The sequence below is a fragment of the Schistocerca piceifrons genome, chromosome 1, assembly GCF_021461385.2.
Source record: "Schistocerca piceifrons isolate TAMUIC-IGC-003096 chromosome 1, iqSchPice1.1, whole genome shotgun sequence".
Lineage (NCBI taxonomy): Eukaryota > Metazoa > Arthropoda > Insecta > Orthoptera > Acrididae > Schistocerca > Schistocerca piceifrons.
In genome coordinates, this window is record NC_060138.1 from 1153120952 (window position 1) to 1153145727 (window position 24776).

The 24776-nt window shown below is 44.5% G+C and overlaps 1 protein-coding gene across 2 annotated transcripts in view; it reads right to left on the bottom strand.

Annotated features, from left to right (window-relative positions):
- LOC124781039 overlaps positions 1-24776 on the bottom strand; it is a 327426-nt gene that overhangs the window by 61549 nt on the left and 241101 nt on the right. The window contains exon 1 of one of the 2 annotated variants that reach the window (XM_047253825.1): positions 17187-17343. The exons of the other annotated variant lie outside the window; for it this stretch is intronic. Coding sequence (XP_047109781.1) covers positions 17187-17237 — 51 coding nt within the window. The 5' untranslated portion in view covers positions 17238-17343. Of the gene's footprint in view, positions 1-17186; positions 17344-24776 lie in introns of those variants that run through there. 2 annotated transcript variants of the gene reach the window in all.

The window sequence follows — 24776 nt, forward strand, 5'->3', positions numbered from 1 at the left end:
TCAGGAGCCTACTTATCACGTCTGTCGATATTATTAAGAACTGTGACGCAATATATTAGGTGTACCGATTTTTAATTTAAAAGAATTATATCCTTTTTAATTACACCGAGTGGCTTAGATAGCTAAGTGAATAAGACTAAAAATAAAAATATCTGAGCTTCAATCTTCAATAGTAGGGTTTCTTCGTCACTACACCGTAGCTCGGTACGGGATCCACCGTTAAGACTGTGGCCTCAGTCCCTCGTAACTGGCTAGGTAAGTCAGCTCTAAGATCGGAGCAAAGCAAGGGCATACAACCGTCAGTGGGACCATGCCTAGTACAGCACTGCTATGTTCAAATCAGCATTAGGTTTGAGGACAACTTTACCTCGTTATCTACGTCACTTCCTAAGATCGACCCCACGGCGCTTAACTTATTTTATTAGACAACAAACTATTGAAAGTATTGATCTGCACACTATCATTGATGATTACTTATTATCTTTGCTTTTCGAATATCACGTACCGAAGAGCAGTAAACCATGGACGATCTTCCCTGATGGCTTAATATATATACGTGTATGGACATAATCTCAAGATACATATAACTACTGAAATATTAATCTGTACACGTATCTTTGATGATTACTGATCAGCTTTGCTTTTCGAATATCACGTACCGAAAAGCAGTAAACCATATATATCTTGAGATTATGTCCATTTCCATGTGACTTAGTTTCAACTGATACACGAAAGTACAAAAAAAAAAAAATAAATAAATAAATAAATAAATAAAATAAAATTAAAAAAAATTCTTGAGTGAATAGAGGCAATGAAATCTGGAAACAAAGAGTAGCCCACTACAGGGAGTAGTTAAGATATGGCAGGCGAACTGTTTGTTAAAATTACAGTCATTTCAGCAAATACGAACAACTACAGTGCCTAAGACTTCATAATACGATGCATTGCAGACAATACGGTTTTCAGATTCAGTTACATGCATGGTGCAACGCAACAACATTCTAGTACGCCGTAAAACCACTTTTCCGGTTGCTGTGGCCGAGCGGTTCTAGGCGCTTCAGTCCGGAACTGCGCTGTTGCTACGGTCGCAGGTTCGAATCCTGCCTTGGGCATGGATGTGTGTGATGTCCTTAGGTTAGTTAGATTTAAGTAGTTCTAAGTCTAGGGGACTGATGACCTCAGATGTTAAGTCCCATAGTGCTTAGAGCCATTTGAACCATTAAAACCTCTTTGTCATTTACAGACGAACAACTGCCTCTGTTTGAGCTTTCTAAATATAGATGTAGAACTGCAGTGTTAATGACCAGTTTGTGAAGGCGGAATGTCACGCGTGCTGCATCTTGCTCGTAGGATGGCTAACGAGGCTGGCGTAACGTATAACCCAGTACGGCCATATATGCCCAGATATTCGCCAGCTGAACGACCTATAGAACAAGTAGGACACGAGATACTTCTTCTTGCGCTCCACGTACGCATTGCTGTAAATGATTGTCTCTATTACTCTCTCATACCACACATGAATTTCTCTTTCTTATATAGGTGTCACAGCTTTCATTTCTACTCGATTAGTACTCCTGGGGCCTCGAAATCTTATTGTCGCACAAAGCAGGGGAAAACTCTGAAAGAATTTCTGACACAAAGTTTCTGATAAGGCTCATTTTTTACACATAAGTGTTCACAAAAGCTGCTTGTATTTTCTTTCATTTATTCAAACCTATCGCCCACCCAGTATCAGGCATTACCGCTCTTCATCTGCAGCTGGAGTATATGTAGTCAATGGGCATTAAAACGCATTATTTATTTGTCGCTTACTATAATCTCTTACGTAGAACTTCTTTCTAGCAGGTTGTTTCCTATACCAACAAACAAGAGTGGAGATCTGTGGTTTTCTATTGTCTTACTGCATGTTGCGCAGTATTTACGTAACTGTGCAGTGCAAACGACACTTAGGATTTCACCGAGGGTGAAGTGCTCTATTTGCGTTATCGAGAACAAATACTGGAATTAATTGGCTAGGATTAAATACTGACGGGTTCATCTACATCTACGTGATTACTCTGCTATTCACAATCAAGTGCCTGGCAGAGAGTTCAATGAACCACCTTCAAGCTGTCTCTCTACCGTTCCACTCTCGAACGGCGCGCGGGAAAAACGAGCACCTACATTTTTCTGTGCCAGTCTTGATTTCTCTTGTTTTATCGAGATGATCGTTTCTCCCTATGTAGCTCGGTTCCAACAGAATCTTTTCGGAATCGGAGGAGAAACATGGCGATTGAAATTTCATGAGAAGATACCGTCGCAACGAAAAACGCCTTTGTTTTAATGACTGCCACTCCAATCCACGTATCATGCCTGTGGTACTATCTCCCCTATTTCACGATAACACAAAACGAGCCGATGTCATCTGTCAGGCCCACCTGATGCGAATCCCACACGCACAACAATACTACAGAATAGGGCGGACAAGAGTGGTGTAGGCAGTCTATTTAGTAGACCTGTTGCATCTTCTAAGTGTTCTGCCAATGAATCGCAGTCTCTGGTTTGCTCTACCCACAACATTATCTATGTTATCGTTCCAGTGTAGGTTATTTGAATTTGTAATGGTTCAAATGGCTCTGAGCACTATGGGACTTAACTTTCGAGGTCATCAGTCCCCTAGAACGTAGAACTACTTAAAGGCATCACACAGATCCATGCCCGAGGCAGGATTCGAACCTGTGACCGTAGCGGTCGCGCGGTTCCAGACTGCAGCGCCTAGAACCGCTCGGCCACCCCGGCCGGCGTAATTGTAATCCCTAAGTATTTAGTTGAATTTACAGCCTTAAGATTTGTGTGACTTATCGCGTAATCGAAATTTAGCGGATTTCTTTTAGTACTCATGAGAATAACTTCACACTTTTCTTTATTCAGAGTCAATTGCCACTTTTCGCACCATACAGGTACTTTATCTAAATCATTTTGCAATTCGTTTTGGTCATGTGATGACTTTACAAGACGGAATGTGACAGCATCATCTGCAAACAGTCTAATAGGGCTACTCAGATTGTCTCCTCTGTCGTTAATATAGATCAGGAACAACAGAGGACCTATAACACTTCCTTGGGGAACGCCGGATATTACTTCTGTTTCATTCGATGACTTTCCGTGTATTACTACGAACTGTGTGTGACCTTTCTGACACAAAATCACGAATCTAGTCGCACAACTGAGGCGATATTTTGGTTAGAAGACGCTTGTGAGACACGTTCGTGTATCCTCATTTGATAAGCCACTGCAGACACGTTTAGAATCTTGACCCACATATTGGTATGCTGTCTAGTGACTACAAGCTCTCTTTACCGATCAAATTCCGAAATTAAAATTATTTTCACCTCTGAAATTCAAAACAGCCACCTCTGTTACGAAAGCCATCGCGCTACCAATATGAGACAGGTTCAGTTCCACAACCAGCATGAAAATCTGAAATGGGGTTCGAACACGAGAGATGGGATTATCAGTTATTCAAAGGACACAATATTCTCAATGGCCCAAGTGTCATTTATGTTCCACCTTGGTAAATACCCTTTTTTGTTGTGCAATAATTATTTGTGATTAGCTCTCATCATTTGACAGCTGTCAGAACTAGTATAACAAGCACAAAAGTTACTCATGTTGCACTAAAGTTACGAATTTCTCTACACCCAGCTACCTGTTACTTGTAGTTACGATAGTAGAAGACTGTGCGATGGTCATCTGTGAAAGCGTTTATCGTTTTATTTTTCAGGAAACCAGAGATGGAAGCATTTACCGGAGGCGATGCACGAGGAGTTGCGAGAGAAATGGGCTTCCGAGAGTATACCGGAGATGAACTAGCTAAAACTGAATACCACTACTGTGAGAAGTCATGCCTTATAATCCAAAAAATTATACAGATAGATGTGTGACCATCACACATCGCGACAATATCTTTTTCCACTGTGGAGACCGAGAACATGGGGAGGCCGACAACTGGAGACTTCAACGCTCAGTAGGAACAGCAGCGCAGCGCGGTGTCTGTGCCGCGTACGTCCGTCTGCGGAAGTGGCTGACAAGCGCCGGAAGTCCTTCCTTTCTTGGGCGGACAAGGCGCTTGCGGGATGCGTGGGCGCGCCTGCTATGGGAAAACATCGCGCAGGTCTGGCGTTTGCATACGGCAGGTGGCGGCTGGCTCTCGAGCGTTGCACTCGATTCCATTACGCCCGTTACCGATTTCCGGCGAGATGTCTATCTCCTTAATAACAGCAACAGTCCCTCTGCAGTTCCCACATAAGAGTTCGCCCAGTGCACTGTTGTGTATACGTAAACACTCGGGTGAGAAATATGAACTGTTACAACTAGTATAAAAACAGAGAAAATAAATCTGTTAAAAGATGAAAAGAGAGCGCTGTGTACAAGTAGACACGCGAAATAAATAGAAAGCGATGAGACGTGTGCGTAAATTATGTACGGAAGGAAAAAGGATGTACACGGTATGGCAACTATAGTTGCTACTTTCATGCTCCTACAATACAAAAATGGCATCTATAAATTGCACATTACATTATTTCTGTCCTATGTCCTCGCTGCCCTCATACTTGTCCTTATATGACCAGAATGAGATTTTTACTCTGCAGCGGAGTGTGCGCTGATATGAAACTTCCTGGCAGATTAAAACTGTGTGCCCGACCGAGACTCGAACTCGGGACCTTTGCCTTTCGCGGGCAAGTGCTCTACCAACTGAGCTACCGAAGCACGACTCACGCCCGGTACTCACAGCTTTACTTCTGCCAGTACCTCGTCTCCCACCTTCCAAACTTTACAGAAGCTCTCGCAGGAGCTCTCCTGCGAGAGCTTCTGCCCGCGAAAGGCAAAGGTCCCGAGTTCGAGTCTCGGTCGGGCACACAGTTTTAATCTGCCAGGAAGTTTTTGTCCTTATATGGTTTTCCCCCTCCTCTGTTCTGGAGGGTGTTGTGAGGAAATCCAGAAGATGTATACTTGCAAAGTTATAGCCTAACTAGCCCGGAGAGTTCACTGTACAATGCGATCGATGGATTTCACACTTGACATTAAAGGAAGAGTTTTCAATAGCCACGAAATTCGAAAATCTCGGTTGCCCTTTATAGTACTACAGTAAACTTCAGGAAATGTGTACCTTAGGGCGAGATAATCTCTTATTGGCTGTGCTGAATGAAAACTATGAGTTTTAGGAACGCTAGCAGGGATATGATGTCTTAGCTCGAGGACTACTGACGAATACGCCGCTAATATGTTGCTGAAACGTACGTCTCAAAACAAGCAACTACAACAACTGCCAATGACACTAGCCGTAATCCTGTTTAATGTGAATGTTCCTGCTTTTTACCAACGTGGTACCGGAGCCCATCGAAGTAGTTATCGTTGAGGCGACAGTGTAGTGTGCTATTTAGGCACCATGCTTGAGCTCATATTTTGCGAACCTTTAATTCGATTTTCTGACTACACAAAACGCTTAACTGGGTCTGCTTGCAACTACACAGTGGTTATAATGCTTCAAACATAAAATAAGGCAAAACTATTATTGTACCATTGCTATACATAGGAAAGAGTATTGTACTGATATCACCTTCGGGTTGAATGAATTATTTATTGATCGCAGAGATAGCACTGGTAAACATGTTGTTCATATATTTATTGTAAGTTGAAATATAGTGTTTGACGGTTTCTACAAGTGCGAAAAACGATAACAAGCCTTTCACAAATCAAAAATTCTCACCTCGTTTCTTAACCCAACTGCTGAGGACTGCAGTTCGACTATTTTGGGTTCCTAAACGACACGTAGATTTACACAAAAATTTAACTATATCGCCTTTAGATGCGCCAGTGTATTATTTGGTTACGTTGTCTGTGAGTCGGGCACCAGGATACGCAAAGCGCGCCGTCACCTACGAGTATATCAGCGCGCGGATATTTACCTACGCTATCGCGAGCAAACACGCGAGGCGCGTGGGTTACCACGATAATCTGGCGGACCGGTGGCTTCCAGCTGACACATCGCTCATAAAAAAAGCCGCGATATGGTGTGTCGATAACCAAAGCTAATACCCACCACATATGTAGCTCTACGAAATAGAGTAAACAGATTTCATGATTTCAGTTTTCCACCTATGACGAATCTTGCTCCTTTCGGATCACTTCCGAGAAGGTTTTCCTGTATGAATCGCAGCCAGCCGTTTGATTTGCTTCACTTAACAATGATCGCATGTGGTCGGTCCACTACATATTTCAATACATTATATGTATAACGATGGCCGTTCTGTGATCTCGACACTAAAATAGTAACGAAGTTTCGCGCGCATCACGCCATCCGTCTCGATGGGTCCTCTCACTGGAAGAGCAATGATCGCGAAAATGAGGGAATTACGACACAATTTTAACTTACGGTCGAATGTCTCTGTAAGCTGCCTCCTTCGTATGTGGACTGTACAATCCTGAGGATTACTCCAATGAATCTGGACTCCACCTGTCCTACGATTAGTTTTGTTTTCGTTTCACTTCAGATAGCTCCGTACGCATAATCCCAGATATCGAATGGATGTGACTGCTTCCAGCGAGAGTTTCGACTCGTGCAATCACACAGTCATGTATATGTCCGCCTAATCGTGCGCAATATGTATAGACGCGGGTCCACGATTTGGTTCTAGGGCGGAAAGCGTCACAGTTCGTTCCTCTGTCTACCCTCCTCCACAAACATTACTTGCGGACACCCACGCTTTTACGTGCCACAGATCCATTTCTATGCCCTTTTGGAGCTTGTTAACCACTGTTTATAAACATGCAGTCACTTAAAACGCGTCATGACAATCAACTCTACTGTACAGTATAATCAAGATTCCGGTCAATGGAAAGCTTGTCTGTTTAACCATCGCTGAGTCGGTCCTGGTGTTGTCTCTTAGTTGCAGTGTCTTCTGCACACCTTACTGACACGTCGCCGATGTTGGTTGACAAAATATATTACCCTCAGAGAGGCTGTGACAGTTTCAAGTTAATAACAACAATATAAAAATTATGTTAAGGAATTACAAAGATTGTATGATATTTCGTCGACCAGCAACGGAGATGCGGCAACAAGGCGCGCAGAAGGCATTGGCCGTGACAGGTAACACGAGGACCAAGTCATGGACAGTTGTATCGAAACAGTCTTTGTTCCGAGCAAAGTCTTGTTTCTACCGCCCAGAAGAGTTGACTGTGAAGATGTACTTAAAGAGTCCTTAGCAAGTGGTTAACAAGACAGGACCCATAGCGATACTGAAAACACAAAAAGTTAGCAGCCGTTTCGTATAAACAAAATGAATGACATAAAACTTTATATATACTAAGATGGTATCTGTTCTTTCGGACATGTCCGAATGTAGTGCTGGACTATACGTTGAGAATGTGGGTTTCGCGGGAGGCGTGCCAGAGATAAATCCCTGCAGTCGCGCTATCGTCTCTGTCTTCGGTGGATCAGATGGATAGAGCGTTTGCCATGTAAGCAGGAGATCCCGGATTCGAATCCCGGTCGGGGCACACATTTTCATCTGTCCCCGTTGACGTATGTCAACGCCTGTAAGCAGCTAAGGGTGTTCATTTCATTGTAATTACATAAAACCTTGTTTATGTAAACAGCAGAGGTGACAAATGAGGTAAATATTCCCTCACATTAGGAAGGTCACAACAGGTAGGAAAATTGTAAAGAACAATTTTAATATCAATGTGTGCGTGCGGTAAAATGTTTTTGATATTACCTGAAGGAGGTTCGTGCATCGAAACATCTTGCTTTATTGACCCTTTACATCATACGTAGTATAACATTTATGGCTTTGGAGCCATCATATTCGGCTACAAGAAGTTCTTTCTAGAGCAGTTGAGAAGGCATCTGTGGCAAAGATGACTTAACGTGGTGTGAGGTACCGATGACAGATGGTTTGTTCGCTACGGGTATCGTGAGAAAGACCGCCTAAATTGTGGTCCTTCTCCGCGATTGGCTGGAAGTTGCGCGCCAAAATGGTAATCTTCAGTTATTAATATTTGAGAAGTTAAATAGCGTATTTACTTGAATTTCAAATTAAAGCGGCTCTCAATATTGTGCTATTATTCCATTATATCATTGGTATTAATAACCAGCGGAATAATAAACAACTGCAAAAGGAACAGGCAGAAGAACACTTCCGTGGTCTTCGGATCGCGCCTAACTTGGATAGCGGGCGAGGTGGTTCGGCTCTAAGGCCAGAGCTCGTTCTGATGATATTTCGTTTGTGGGGCTCTCAACAGCGCGGTTATCAGCGCCCGTACAAATTTCCAATCATTGCTCAGTCCGATCTCGGCACTTCCATGGATGATGATGAAATGATGAGGACAACACAAACACCCAGTCATCTCGAGGCAGGTGAAAATCCCTGACCCCGCCGGGAATCGAACCCGAGACCCCGTGCTTGGGAGCTCGTTCGGCAGTCTCCGAGGACCGACATGTTGTCCGTCGCGGTACCATTCAAGTCTTAACTTGCAATGTCTAGTTGAGAACAGTGTGAGTGTAATTACAGAAATTCGCAGTTAATTATTTTGTTGAAGAATGGAAGGTGTTTGTGACTCTATAAAGCGGAATGTAATTGTGCAGTTTCTCGTGTTCTGCCATTAAGAAGCGAGTGGCATCCCCGTATAAACAAACTGATCGTAAATGTAATCATTTCTAAAACAACAGTTCCTCGCTAAGAGTTTCTCACAGCCTCAAGATTACGTGCTATTTTCTGTACAGGGGACAACAACTGTAGAAGACTGCAGGTTGGTGAACATCTATTAGAACTTACGCATTCCACTCAGGGCGGTCGAAGCAATTAGGCTCCTCGCGTGTACTGTAGTCTTAGTACAGATGAGATCAGTGACAGGTTCAAATGGCTCTGAGCACTATGGGTTCAAAATGGCTCTGAGCACTATGGGACTTAACATCGGAGGTCATCAGTCCCCTTGAACTTGAACTACTTAAACCTAACTAACCTAAGGACATCACACAAATCCACGCCCGAGGCAGGATTCGAACCTGCGACCGTAGCGAGCACTATGGGACTTAACATCTGAGGTCATCAGTCCCCTAGAACTTAGAACTACTTAAACCTAACTAACCTAGGATATCACACACATCCATGCCGGAGGTCAGTGACAGGTCATCTGTGGTAACAGAGAGGAGGTATGAAGAAGAGAAATATTTCAGAGAGAAGGGCTTTGACATACATACGTATGTATCACTTCTCCCTCTCTCTCTCTTTTTCGACTTGCCTTTGTGTCCCATGCTGGAAGTTAAAAGGGTTGTGTTGTCAACACGGGAGGTCATGAGAGCCTGGACCACCAAAGTGCCGGCCGAAGTGGCCGTGCGGTTCTAGGCGCTGCAGTCTGGAACTGCGAGACCGCTACGGTCGCAGGTTCGAATCCTGCCTCGGGCATGGATGTGTGTGATGTCCTTAGGTTAGTTAGGTTTAATTAGTTCTAAGTTCTAGGGGACTGGTGACCTCAGAAGTTGTGTCCCATAGTGCTCAGAGCCATTTTTGAACCACCAAAGTAATTACGTTTCAGTTAGTTGCCGAATGGTTGGTGTAGTGGTTGCGGCCTCATCTGTTCCGAGATAAGGTAAAACTTTGTTTATCCTGTGATACAATACGCCATTTCGGCCCACGTGTCACGCAAAGGATTAAATAATATAAATTTGTGACTGGTAGCGGTCACTCAAAAACTTTTCCATACTTTTGAAACAGTCACGGTCCATTGACAATCAATACGGTTTTAATTTTTTTTGTTATTAACATTTGTTTGAATTGTTTTCCGGTGCTGTGTTGACGCTTTTCAGCGGTTCCGTGGCGGCTATGGCTGCTAAGCCGTATAATTTCCCGTAGAGCGTAGCGGAGAAAGTCGTGCACCGACAAAACGAGCGCGTCGAGCCGCTGCCGCGACACCCGGCCAGCTGTCATCTGGGCCCGGAGGAGCAAAGCCTGCGACGCCTCTGCTCCGCGAAAGAAATGCCGCCGCTGACAGTTTTGCTGCAGCTCTCCTCAGCGCCGTGGTCTGTAGCAGCGGCAGCCGAGCGGAACTCGTGGCCCGGCTGAGGTTTCCCACAACACACGGCCACCACAAAGGGGAGCGGGGGACCGGCGGAGGTGTTGCGTGCGGCTCACTCTCTTGTCTTGCTACATGGCCACCTTGGCCGACCCGCCTCCGACGGTTCGTTACAGTCACTACAAACGACAGCGCATGCGCATCGATGTACAGTGCAAGCGTGTTTTGGTTAAACTCACTCTCAGTGGTGACAGGCGGGAGAAGACTGGAAGAAACACTGGGGTTTCACGTCAGTCATTGATCTGCACTACTGTTCAGTGTACAACACTCGAGCTTACCGAGTAGTTGTGACTGGATTCAGCATTTTCAAAGAGGGAGAACTAAATGTATTATTCTTAACGAAATGAAAGAGACAGTATTTCTATAGTACCCCATAGAGAGAGCCATTTGTGCGGCTGGTTCCGGTGGAGGTTCGAGTCCTCCCTAGGCATGGGTGTGTGTGTTTGTCCTTAGGATAATTTAGGTTAAGCAGTGTATAAGCTTAGGGACTGATGACCTTAGCAGTTAAGTCCCATAGGATTTCACACACATTTGAACATTTTTTGGCGAGTCATTACTATTTAAAACATACCGGGTGTCCAGAAAATAGTGACCAGTATTCAGGAATATGACAGGAACGACGATTCGGAGCAAAAAACTGTAATAGACATGGGCTCTATAATGCATACCTACAGAGCAACGACTTTTCCTTCGTCTTCGCTACTGTGAATCACATCTCTTCTTACTGAAAAGTGCTTGTAGCTCTTAAATTGTTCACTAGACACTTTTTTCTTGTTTTGGTCCATGCGAACTCCTCCCAAAATAGAGAAAGCAAAAGAACTTTCAGTGGAAGATATGCTTCACACAACCGATGACGCGCAGAACTCCTCATACATTTAGGGTACGAACTATAGAGCCCATGTTAACTGGATTTTTGGTTTTTTGCTTCGAATGATCGCCCTGTCACATCCCTTTTCACTGATCACCCCTCCTGGCACACCCTGTATGTAAACTATTATGCACTGAAGAGCCAAAGAAATTGGTACACCTGCCTAATATCGTGTAGGGCCCCCGTGAGCACGCAAAAGTGCCGCAACACGACGTGGCATGGACTCGACTAATGTCTGAAGTAGTACTGGAGGGAATGGACACCTTGAATCCTGCAGGGCTGTCCATAAATCCGTAAGGAACCGGGGGGGGGGGGGGGGGGAAGATCTTATCTATATCTACATCTACATCCATACTCAGCAAGCCACCTGACGGTGTGTGGCGGAGGGTACCTTGAGTATCTCTATCGGTCTCCCTTCTATTCCAGTCTCGTATTGTTCGTGGAAAGAAGGTTGTCGGTATGCCTCTGTGTGGGCTCTGACCTCTCTGATTTTATCCTCATGGTCTCTTCGCGAGATATACGTAGGAGGGAGCAAGATATCCCAGATATGCTCAATTACGCTCATGTCTGGGCAGTTTGGTGGCCAGCCGAAATGTTTATACTCAGAAGAGTGTTCCTGGAGCCACTCTGTACAAATTCTGGACGTGCGAGGTGGCGTATTGTCCTGCTGGAATTGCCCATGTCCGGTCGGAATGCACAATGGACATGAATGGATGGAGGTGATCAGACAGGATGTTTACGTACGTGTCACCTGTCAGGGTTGCATCTAGACGTATAACTCTCATGCCCCACACCATTACAGAGCCTCCACCAGCTTGAACAATCCCCTGCTGACATGCAGGGCCTATGGATTCAAGAGGCTGTCTGCTTACCCGCACACGTCCATCCGCTCGATACAATTTGAAACGACATTCGTCCGACCAGGGAACATGTTTCCAGTCATCAAATAGACCAATGTCGGTGATGACGGGCCCTGGCGAGGCGTAAAGCTTTGTGCCGTGCAGTCATAAAGGGTACACGAGTGGACCTTCGGCTCCGAAAGCTCACAACGACGAGGGTTTCGTTGAATGGATCGCACGCTGACACTTGTTGATCGCCCAGCACTGAAATCTGCAGCAATTGTGGGTGGGTTGCAATTGTGTCACGTTGAACAGTTGGTACCGCTCTTGCAGGACCTTTTCCCGGCCGCACCGATGTCGGAGATTTGACATTTTACCGGATTCCTGATGTTCACGGTACACTCGTGAAATGGTCGTACGGGAAAATTCCCACTTCATCGCTACCTCGGAAATGCTGTGTCCCACCGCTCGTGAGCCGTTTGTACCATCACGTGCAAACTCACTTAAATCTTGATAATATGGTATTGTAGCAGCAGTAATCGATCTAACAACTGCGCCAGACACTTGTCTCATATAGGCGCTGGCGATCGCAGCGCCGTATTCTGCCCGTTTACGTCACTCTATATTTGAATGCGCACAGCTACACCAGTTTCCTTGCCGCTTCGGTGAGGTACTAACGAACGGAGCGAGTGGAAAACAATGAAACGCGCAAATAATCCTAATATACACACTCGAAGGTCCAAAAACCAATGGTTTCTCGGATACGACATATTATAGACTGTGTACAGGAACACCTTACAACAGTACACCTTCCAACAGTCCCAAAGGGTCCAAATACGGATGTGTACTTGAGGACAAACACATTTCAACAAGTAATTCAAACAGCCAACGTTCACGTGACAACAGGCTTCACTACATGTCCTCATCGATGCCTGTCGATATTCAAAAACTTCCAATCGTGTTCCGAAAGCGCACGAAACTTTCGCTGGGTTCATAGATAACAGAGCTGGAATACATCAAGATTTTTAAATATCCTCACACAAATACACCCAACGGGCTCAAGCTGGGACGGCTTGGTACTTCCGAGCCACGACCAACACATTTGTTGTCGAACATTTGCGCAACGTATTACTGACCAGCCACATCAAAGAGTGCCGTTGGAGTATCTCGTAGTACCACATACGCACAATTTCACCACTGGGAACACCATCCAAATAGTCGATTAGCTTATAGTGCAGGCAATGAAGTTACATACGACCAGTGCGTCGCCAGACGGAAAATGCAGCCATATGGGTGAAAATATTGGTTTGTGGACCTAAGGTTTATCTGCCTGATTCACTCTCCCGTTTCGTTCCTTTCATTTGTGCCTGTAATAGCGTAGCACCTCATATAAATCATCTATTGGATAATGTCGGAAACTCTGTTGAGGTTTCTTTTTCAGGCAGTGCTGCTTGGCTGTTGGAAGGGCTGTAACGCCAAAAGACTGCAAATGCAGGAAGATCTTCAGAGGATCGATGACTGTCCCAAAACTGACAGCTGACCCTGCGGATAAATAAATGTAACATAGGCGAAGAGATCCGTGACTGTTCAATCACGCTATCGGAGAAACGAATCAATGGATCAGTAACTAACGTAAAATGCCCAGGATTCGTCCGGAGCGACCTAGAGCTAACTGACAGCAAAAAAGGAAAAGTTCACGCCAGCCTGAGATTCACTGGATGAAAAATAAGGAAGTGTAATTCATCCACAAAAGAAGTGACTTTCAAAACATTTGTCGGTCCAGTTCTTGAGTATTCTTCATCAGTGTGGGATCCTTGCCAAGAGATAAAGGAGATCCAATGAAGCGCTGAATGTTTCGTCATGGGATCGTATAGCTGGCGAGAGAGCGGTACGGAGACGCTCGATTAACTACAGTTGCATACGTTACAACAGAGGCGTTGTCTGTCACTGTGGAGGTTACTGTTGACATCCCGAGAGCATTACGTTCGAAGAATATTCGGCTACATTTCGTCATATATATTTCTTCCGAAATGGCTACGACGAAAAAAACTCAAGGGAAATTAAGAGTTCATACGGAAGTTTATCGGCAGTCTTTCTTCCCACGCACCAATCGAGAATGGAAGAGAGAAGGGGACAATAATAATGGTAGCAGAGGCCGTAAGTTATCTTGCGGAGTATAAATGTAGATGCAGGTGATTGCAGTCGAAACAGAAGCACAGATTTGATACGGATGAGCATGGAAACGGGTCGTGTCCAAGTCTGTGATTTAGACAAGCCGGTCGGGGATTTGAACAACGCCACTCTTACCAAACGGAAGCCCAGTTGCTGTATTTGCAGAGCCACCTCACAAATCCAGAAGAACGAAAACGAGAAAATGCACTAAAAATTATAGAGTCCATCGCAGTACAGCAGTGGCTTAACGTTATATCAAAAATAAAGGATTTCCACCTCATGGCTTGTTGATACAGCAACCAGCATGTAGAATGTGGTGAAAACAACAATCTTGGTTGCAGAATTGCTTTTAACGCAATTAACATATGACACGAGCATATACTTGCTTCAATTTATTGTACCATTTATGACGAGGGCTGTCTTTCTTGCCGATGCCTCAATCGTGACAGCCAAAACCCGCTTACCAACGCTATACTGGTCAATCTGAAGATGCCTCGTATTAGACGAAACACGCGTTAAGAATCAATAAAGCAATAAAATCAGTTCTGCACCCGAGAAGTGTTTTCACTGCATCAAAAATAAGGGCTCAAATGCAGCTTCATGAGTTGACTCCATTATTTCACCGTGTCGAACAAACACTGAGACCATACGGCTGCGATCTTCATCTTGGGCCAATTTTCTTCAGACAGTAATACTCGTTGTCAGCAATATGAAGTACGGTGACTTCTGAGGATGTCCGCACAGTCTGTCTGGATTAACAACGGCCGCATGAACTTGCAAACTTCCGTTACGGCACAACATTTTAATCACAACAAGCAGAAAACTATCTGGAGAGTTCCAACATGTTTCGTTAACATCAGTGGTTCGGCAAATTAATTTCAGTAGTGGAACGTTGTAGCTAGATGTCTACCAAACACGTTCGAGCATCTCTCAAGTAGAGGTTGATGTAGATGCGAAGTCACGTCGTTCCATATCCAATCTGCTCTCTCGCTGTTAGAAACAGCTGTCTTCTTCTACTGAAAGCGCCCAGTCTTCGAAAGCTCAAACAGGTGTTACCCGTCTTTCTCTCTGCCGTTTCGTGCTTCAGACGACCGGAAGTTTCTTTTCTTCTTTGCCGTGCATGTCTGACCGCTGAACTGGAGGACTGGAAGTACGAGTACAAACGTTATGTGCGAAAGAAGCATCTGCTAAACCAGTGATCCAGAAATAAGCTGATAAGTGAACAGCAAGGAGAAGATGATAGAATGATGACAGCTCCTTCGTCACTTGCGTTAATACAGTTACGTTGGGTGCAAAAATCCGTTTCTGCTGGGGGCAAAACCCAATTAACAACCTGGAAATGAGCGCTGGATATTTTTCCTCCTAATTACACCACCGAGGCTGTCACGATGTGATCAAATTTCAGTTTCCAGTGGCGATTCATTTACAGCAATGGGTAATTACCACGCAAGGGTAATCTAAAACACAGAAACATTCGTCGACCTGTTGAATGACAGGGAGCGCATAAAATAAGTTTAGGCATTGTTTTGGAGCACTGAGAGTGGCACATCTGGGAGAGCAAGGTGCTGTTAATGTCTTCAGAGGGCATAAAAGGATCCAAAGACCGACTGGCGGGTATTTTGACGCACTGATAGAGGAAGAGGTAAAGATTGCACACAAAAGGTTTTTGGAATTTAGGCGTCGATTTAAAGCATATCTAAAGTGGCTTGGTTCAAATGGCCCTGAGCACTATGGGACTTAACATCTGTGGTCATCAGTCCCCTAGAACTTAGAACTACTGAAACCTAACTAACCTAAGGACATCACACACATCCATGCCCAAGGCAGGATTCGAACGTGCGACCGTAGCAGTCGCGCGGTTCCGGACTGAGCGCCTAGAACCGCTAGACCACCGCGGCCGGCTGAAGCATATCTACCTACCGTTTGGTCCCCTCTTTCAGGAGACATCGATAGGCGATATACATTTTTAGAGCCTGCACAATCCGAAATTTTGGCAGCTTTCTAAACATCTGTCTGCGAAACAAGGTGTAAAGATTTGTCGGAAAGACCTACACTGTACACTGCACACGCAAGAAGTGTTTTCCGCTGAAATAAGCTGTAGTGAAGAGACGGCGGTGGAAATGGAAATAAATGTGCTAACTCAAAAAGGTACATCTACATCTACATCCATACTCCGAAAGCCACCCGACGGTGTGTGGCGGAGGGTACATTGAATACCTCTATCGGTTCTCCCTTCTATTCCAGTTTCGTATTGTTCGTGGAAAAAAAAAAGATTGTCAGTATGCCTCTGTGTGGGCTCTAATCTCTCTGATTTTATCCTCATGGACTCTTCGCGACATATATGTAGGATGGAGCAATATACTGCTTGACTCCTCGGTGAAGGTATGCTCTCGAAACTTCAACAAAAGCCCGTACAGAGCTACTGAGCGTCTCTCCCGCAGAGTCTTCCACTGGAGTTTATCTATCATCTCCGTAACGCTTTGGCGACTTTGCAGCGTTACCCATGCTTAGGAGTTCGCTTCTGTCACGAAAATGCAAAATCCTCATTTACAAAACAATTATAAGACCAGGTGTTACATATGGTGCCAAAACGTGGACCGTGACTGTAAATGAGGAAAGGATCCTTAGTACATGGGAGAGAAAGGTGCTACGTAAAATATATGGCTTAATATATGACCAAGAAGTTTGGCGCATTCGTACGAATGCATTAACTACACCACCTTTTTGAGGAACCTGACATTGTCACTACCCTTAAAATAAGAAGACTGCGGTGGGCAGGGCACGTGATGAGAATGGAAGAGAGGTAAACAAAAAGGTAAACACTCGTCAATTTCACAAAATGCTTAAAATACACTGTGCACGCAACAGGTTTTTTATGCTGAAATAAACAGTAGTGAAGGACGGGGGGACGGACTGGAAAAAAAAGGTGTTACACGTCGAATCTCGTAACATGATGTATAAAATATTATGGAAATTTGATTTCTATAAAAAATCGGTGTTAAGTTAGAAGCAGCAGCTACTTGTCTGTGGGCCATGTACCAATATTCTGTGTGCGCTCGCAAGCGGCGGGTGTCGGCGACGGACAGCAGGTGTCTGAGCCCCCACAACAACAGTACCTGCCCGCTGCGCGGCCATTATGGCCGCCCAACCCTCGCTCGTCTACCTGCCCTCCTCGCACCTACTGCACGTACCTTGGTGATCTGGAACAGCGCCTGGCGCCTGTGTCGCACCTTCTCCTTCATCGCCGCTCAGCGCCGGCGCATGGCGTCGCACTCGAGTACGTAAAGACGCTCCGGAAGGAGCTCTCCGCGGAAGGAAAACGCGCGTGCAGTCGGCGTCGAGCGGCGGTGCGTGTACCCCAGCGGCGGGCGCGTCCTGGCACTGTGCGGAAGCAGCCCGCCCAGGTGAGTCGCCGGTGAGCTCACCTGGCGCCGCCAGCGGCGGGACGCGGCAACTCCTCCTACACGGTCGAGCGCGCGCCGTCCGGCCGGTGCAGGGGGGGGGGGGGGGGGGGAGAGGGGGGCGGCCCGCCACAACAATAGCCGGGGGGCGCCTCTTTGTGCGTGGGAAGGGTCGGCCGGTGTCTGTTTACGTGCGTAGGTGCGTACACACTACTCTCCGTGTCCTGGCCGCCGTGACGTACGCGTCTGCCCCCACCTTCTTCCTGGATACGCTGCGTGAGCCGCGATAGACGAGGAAGCGCCGAATCGGGGAGGGAAACGATTAAATCCGGAAGAAAATGGGCTATTGTGCTCCCGAAGGGACAGCCGACTTGTGACAGCTGTCGAGCGCGAGGGACGTGAAACAGAGATGTGAACCGACACGAAGAACCACTCCCAGTGCTAAATGACAACTTCCGGCACAAACTGAGTGAACAGAAAATGAAAACACTGGAGTTGTGCAAGAACAGTTTCTCTTTACAGAGTTCCTATTACAGAGAGAAATGTTTGGTTCAAAACATATTAAAGATGATTGAAATGGCTCTGAGCACTATGGGACTTAACATCTGAGGTCATCAGTCCCCTAGAACTTATTTTGCGACCGTAGCAGTCGCGCGGTTCCGGACTGAAGCGCCTAGAACCGCTCGGCCACCATGGCCGGCAAAACATATTAAAAGTATAGTTCTCGTCAACCCTACGTTTGGCCCACCTTTCTGATCCGAATTATTCATCTGCGAATGAGAAGTGAATGTCATTGTCATTGCTGATTATGATCACGTATTTTCTTGCGATTTCCCCTGTTTGATTGCTAGAGGCTACACTATCTGATCAAAAGTATCATCACACCTATTAAAGCCGGCCGCTGTGGCCGAGCGGTTCTAGCCGCTTCATCCCGGAACCGCGCTGCTCTTACAGTTGCAGCTTCGAATCCTGCCTCGGGCATGGATGTGTGTGATGTCCTTAGGTTAGTTAGGTTTAAGTAGTTCTAAGTTCTAGGGGACTGATGACCTCAGGTGTTAAGTCCCATAGTGCTTAGAGCCATTTGGAACATTTGAACACCAATTAGAGGACATTAATGTGGCGTGTGCCCACCTGTCACCTTTATGACGGCTTGAGCTCTCCTAGGGCGCTTTCCAGTTTGGTGTCTGAGTGTCTATGGAGGAAAGCCACCATGTTCTTCCTCAAGAGCCGAAACCAATGAAGATAATGATTTTGGACGCTGGGATCTGGAGTGAAGTGGACCTTCTAACTGACCCAAAGGAATTCCATTGGATTCAAGTGGCAAATCTGGCCGGGCCAGTCCTTTGAAGACATGTTTGATTCGCAGGTTCTGCTTTATCACAAGGTGAATTGTCATGCTGATACACACAATGTTCATCTTCTAACTGTTCCCATACTGTACGCAGTACACAATGTTGTCAAATGTTTTCATGTCCTTCCACATTTGGCATTTTCTTAAGAACAATAGGAGGACCATCTCCTTCATTGTTGGCACTTCACACGGCGGCAGGTAGTGAGATTCATCGCACCAAATCACTCGTTTCCAGTAATCCACTGTCCGTGTCACTCTTTACATTACTTCAAACATCGGTTAGCACTGACTACAGAATCCCTATGTATAGTCAGTCATTGTGCCAACTGGACTGCTGGTAGCACTTTGGAACTCACGACCGATTCCTTCCGCCGAATTCACGTGATTTTTTACAACCACCCTGCGCAGTGGTCGACGGTCCCTGCTAGTCAGTACAGGATGTCTGCCTGGTCACGGTTTAGTCGTGATCGTTCCTCCGTGTTTCCACTTGACAGTTACGTCACCAGCAGTCGACATGGACAGCTTTAGAAGGGTTTGTAGATTCGTTAATCAGATGACAGCCAATAACTAGTTCACGTTTGCAGCAGGTCCACCACTCGTGACATCTAGTGCATTACTTAGGAGCATCCCGATACGTTTCATCAGATAGTGTCTATTACACTGAAGAGCCAAAGAAATTGGTACACCTGCTAAATATCGTGTAGGGCCCCCGCGAGCACGCAGAAGCCGCAACACGACGTGGCATGGGCTCCACTAATGTCTGAAGTAGTGCTGGAGGGAACTGACACCATGAATTCTCCAGGGCTGTCCATAAATCCGTATGAATGCGAGAGGGTGGAGATCTCTTCTGAACAGCACGTTGCAAGGCTTCTCAGATATGCTCAAGAATGTTCATGTCTGGGGAGTTTGGTGGCCAGTGTTAGTGTTTAAACTCAGGAGAATGTTGCTGGAGAAACTCTATAGCAATTCTGGATGTCTGGAGTGTCACGTTGTCCTACTCGAATTGCCCAAGTCCGTCGGAATACGCAATGGACACGAAAGGATGCAGGTAATCAGACAGGATGATTACGTACGAGTCACCTCTCAGAGTCGTATCTAGTCGTATCAGGGGCCCCACATCACTCCAACTGCACACGCCCCACACCATTACAGAGCCTCCACCAGCCTGGACAGGTCCCTACTGACATGCGGATTCCATGGATTCAAGATGTTGTCTCCATTCCCGTACACGTCCATCCGCTCGTACAATTTGAAACGAGACTCATCCGACCAGGCAACATGCTTCCAGTCATCAACAGTGGAATGTCGGTGTTGCCGGGCCCAGGCGAGGCCTAAAGCTTTGTGTCATGCAGTCATCGAGGGTAAACGAGTTGCTTCGGCTCCGAAAGCCCATGTCGATGATGTTTCGTTCAATGGTTCGCACGATGACACATGTAGATGGCCCAGTTTTGAAATCTGCAGCAATTTGCGGAAGGGTTGCACTTCTGTCAGGCTGAACGATTCTCTATCGTCTTTGGTCCTTTTCTTGCAGGTTTTCCTGCCGTAGCGATGTCAGAGATTTGATGTTTTACCGGATTCCTGATATTCGCGGTACACTCGTGAGATGTTCGTACGGGAAAACCCCCATTTCGTCGCTACCTCAGAGATGCTGTGTCCCATCGCTCCTACGCCGACTATAACACCAAGTTCAAACTCACTTAAATCTTCATAACCTGTAATTGCAGCAGCAGAAACCGATCTAACAACTGCGCCAGACACTTGTTATCTTATACAGGCGTTGCCGATCGCAGCGCTTTGTTCTGTCTCTTTACATATCTCTATATTTGAATACGCATCCCAATAACAATTTCTTTGGTGCTTCCGTGTACTTGAAGAGATAAAGCCATATTATTGCTGTATTTTTCCAGTAATTCAATTCACAGCCAAGGAGTTCAACTATCAGTAAGTAACGTGGATATCAGAAGCTGTCTAAAGCGGATGATTCAGTTTTTCTGTACATTATTTCGACCATTGGAAAAATGAACACGACCAAGTCAATTTTCGATATCTTGTCCAGTAAAAAACAATTCTCCAACTGCTTAGACACTTATAAATGCTACTTCTATTGAAAATGTTGCACTGAGAATTTGAGATTTTACGTTTCGAGATAGTACATGTTGTACGAAAACGTCAAGCTTACGAAGACTTGAGACAGTGTTAGGTTAACTAATATTCTCCTTCCTCTCCTTTTTATGATCAACCAGCTGAACAGTTTGCAGCAGTCATATCCGGTGTATTCTCTTCTGTTACAGACTTTACCTTTTATTCCCGATCTTTATTCGCTAGGTAAGTACGTCCGCTGTCGTCTTTTCCTTCCGTTAGTTCATCTCCCGCCTCTTCACCTGATCAGCCATTTCAAGATAGCAGCTCTGACAGCTTAAAATCCTCCCTTTCCCCGTACTAATTTATTCGTCTTCCTACCCCTGCCAGTGACGCATTTCCAACATGATGCGTCTTTTCACCTACACAGCATTTATGTGAGAATTCCGCATTATACCAACTATTTTGCAGCGCAAATGTTTGGATGGTGTGAGTGTACGCTAAATTTGTCAGTATTATTGGTTATATACATTCATATTCAAGCACTTTGGAAATTTACTTTTGAATACTATGTTTCGCTTCGTAACTAGGTCAGTTCAGTAATTGGACATCAGTGATTCGCCGACCTACTCGCGTAGCGATGTATCTCTTATTATCCGGAATTAATCTGACGAGTGCCACAGACACGAATAACGAAGGTAAGATTCTCAAAAGATAAATAATTCTGTGTTCATCCAACCGACATTTCTATTTACGCTACGTAAATTAATTCAGTCAGATCAATAAAGTCTTTGTTAATGCTACGATCTTCATCATACTAATTATGTGTCATTTGGTCTACTGTTCATGCTTACTGTCCTATACGAAAGTACCGCCATAACAATTTGAAAGTTAATTCTTCGTCCATACCTCATCCACACGATATATTTCGAACTGGTGTGTTGTGAATCGGTTTGCAACAGTAATCACCGTATTGTTACATTACAAAAGGGCCCAGACTTCTGACAAAAATACAGTCGAAGTATGGCATTGTAAACATGAGTAACGCTAGTAATTCGATTACCGAAAGTAATGCTCTATTATTGTGCATGAGAGTATCATACGCGGCCACTGATGAAACTAAGTAGTGATGGGTCATATGAAAAAAGAAATAGTGTATTGCATAATGAGAGGACCTTATACCCAATAATTTTAACTGTAAACATTGCAGATACAGAAACAGCAAGCCCAAATGATGAACATCAGTAGAGAAGAGTTTAGTCCCCTTCCTCTATAGCAACGTATTTCGTAAAAAATAAATAAATAAATAAATAAAAAAATGCAACTCCAATTTCATACCTGAAATGGATGTCTGACATGATCACAGCTTATTAATGATAAAGAGAGTATCACATTAATTACGGGATATCTATCATAACACACTTCATTCATTTAATTACCCTCTGTTGGGTACCGAGTTGGTAATCATTGTCGAATCTCACACAAAGTGGTTCAACAGCTTATAGTTTCTCGTGAACTTTAGTTGATGTGATGAAACAACTGAATCAAAAGACAGCTGCGACGAACAAATTTATAACACAGAAATTGGCAACTTAATACAAATTACCGATATGTCGTCATCCAGTCAGCAAAAACATCAATGGCGGTGCCCCTGTTTCTAGAAGGCCATTTTTCCTGTGCCGTATCCGTTCTTGTCACTTTTATCTGCTTCGGTTTTAATCTTCTCGTAGCATTCGTGATAGCTCAGGGGATAAGTTATGCAACAGTAAAATACCTGATAAACGCAGATCAATACATACCCATCATATCATTGTCCAAACAGGCTATCGAAGAGTTCGCAACTTCATCCAAGTGAGTCACAGAATGGCGTCATCTCCGCGCTACAGAGTTACTGTTTGACTAAGGGATTACCCTGGCAACGTACACAATGACTGAGGACAGACAACAACATATTTTGAAGGTAGGTGACTTCACAAACAAGAGGTCACTCATTTCCATGGCAAGAGCCACGTCAGTGGAACTGTTCACCTTCTCATCTACATTTCCAGTTTTGCCAAGTCTCAAAAACGTGTAATTTTGTAATTTCGTCTTTGTTCTCAGTTGTTCCTAAGAATTTTTCGCTGTCTATTGAGTTGACTTTTGGGTATCGAAAAAATGAGTGCACGAAAAATGGCAAGACAAGCAACGAATGTTTTTCAGTTAATAAAGCGAAGAGTTGAGTTGGGCAGCTTTCCGCTGCAATATTTCTACATCTACATGAATACTCTGCAAATTACATTCAAGTGCCTGGCAGAGGGTTTATCGAACCACCCTAGGATCGTACACCGCGCGGCAGTATTCTAAAAGAGCACGGACAAGCCTAGTGTAGGCAGTCTCCTTAATAGGTCTGTTACATTTTCTAAGTGTCCTGCCAATAAAACGCAGTCTTTGGTTAGCCTTCCCCTCAACATTTTCTATGTGTTCCTTCCAATTTAAGTTGTTCGTAATTGTAATATCTAGGTATTTAGTTGAATTTACGACTTTTATATTAGACTGATTTATCGTGTAACCGAAGTTTAACGAGTTTCTTTTAGCACTCATGTGGATGACCTCACACTTTTCATTATTTAGGGTCAACTGCCACTTTTCGCACCATCCAGATCTTTTCTAAATCGTTTTGCAGTTTGTTTTGATCTTCTGATGACTTTATTAGTCGATAAACGACAGCGTCATCTGCAAACAACCGAAAACAGCTGCTCAGATTGTCTCCAAAATCGTTTATAAAGATAAAGCCAGAAATCACTTCTGTTTTACTCGATGACTTTCCGTCAGTTACTACGAACTGTGACCTCTCTGATAGGAAACCACAAATCCAGTCACATAATTGAGACGATATTCCATAAGCACGCAATTTCACTACGAGCCGCTTGTGTGGTACAGTGTCAAAAGCCTTCCGGAAATCCAGAAATAAGGAATCGATCTGAAATCCCTTGTCAATAGCACTCAGCACTGCATGTGAATAAAGAACTAGTTGTGTTTCACATTAACCTAAAATACTGATATACATATTTAAGAATTTCTCCATTAGCTTGTATAAATAAACAAAGATGCTTTCATGGTAATATATGGACCTGGCATTCTAGAAGTTGGACTAGACGGATGTATCTGTATGTTCTAGCAATATGCGACGTACTATAATTGCGAAAACGTAGTTACCAATATAAGATGCGTCTATCTTCGTAAACTAGTAAACAAAACACAAACAACTTGTGTTTTCTCAGTGGTTTAGGAAGACACACGCATTTGGTGCGATCACTTCGAAACCGGTCGTAAAGAAACAAAAGAGACTGTTTTGAGTTTTACAAAAACTACGTGTTTCGGCTGAGGGTTGCTGCATTGAGATGCATTTCTTACGTAGAGAGTGTCGTATGCAGCCATCGCAGAGCAACTGACGTTCACGGCAGTTGCCATAACGAGTGGTTCGTGTGAAGTAGCTGTGGCATGCTGCTAATAACAGTTGATGAGAAAAATGAATTTTTAGATTTCTTGCTGCAAAAATACTGTATGTAAGTGAAGCAAAGCTACATGAACTCTTGGAGTTAGTTTTTCAGGTCATCTCCTTCTCCTTCATGAAAAATTGAAAACCACTTACGGTATATTGATAATTTTTTCTAATGGACCGCCTGACTGCAACTGAATGAAACACAATTTTCGTGCCATACGCGTTTCGCCTTTATTTTCTGCAAGGAATCTTCAGTGGCCTGGAATACGTACATATTTTTGCTCTTTGGTTTACATTTTGGTCAATGTACCTATAGGTTATAGACAGTTCTGGTGGTTGGTTTATGCTTTTATGTAGTAATATTTTGAACTATACTTACAGGTTGCGTGGACGATTTTCTACATATTACGCTCCTGTTGCATTTTTGGTGTTATTCCTCTTCCTATAAATGCAGATTTGCGGTTTATTT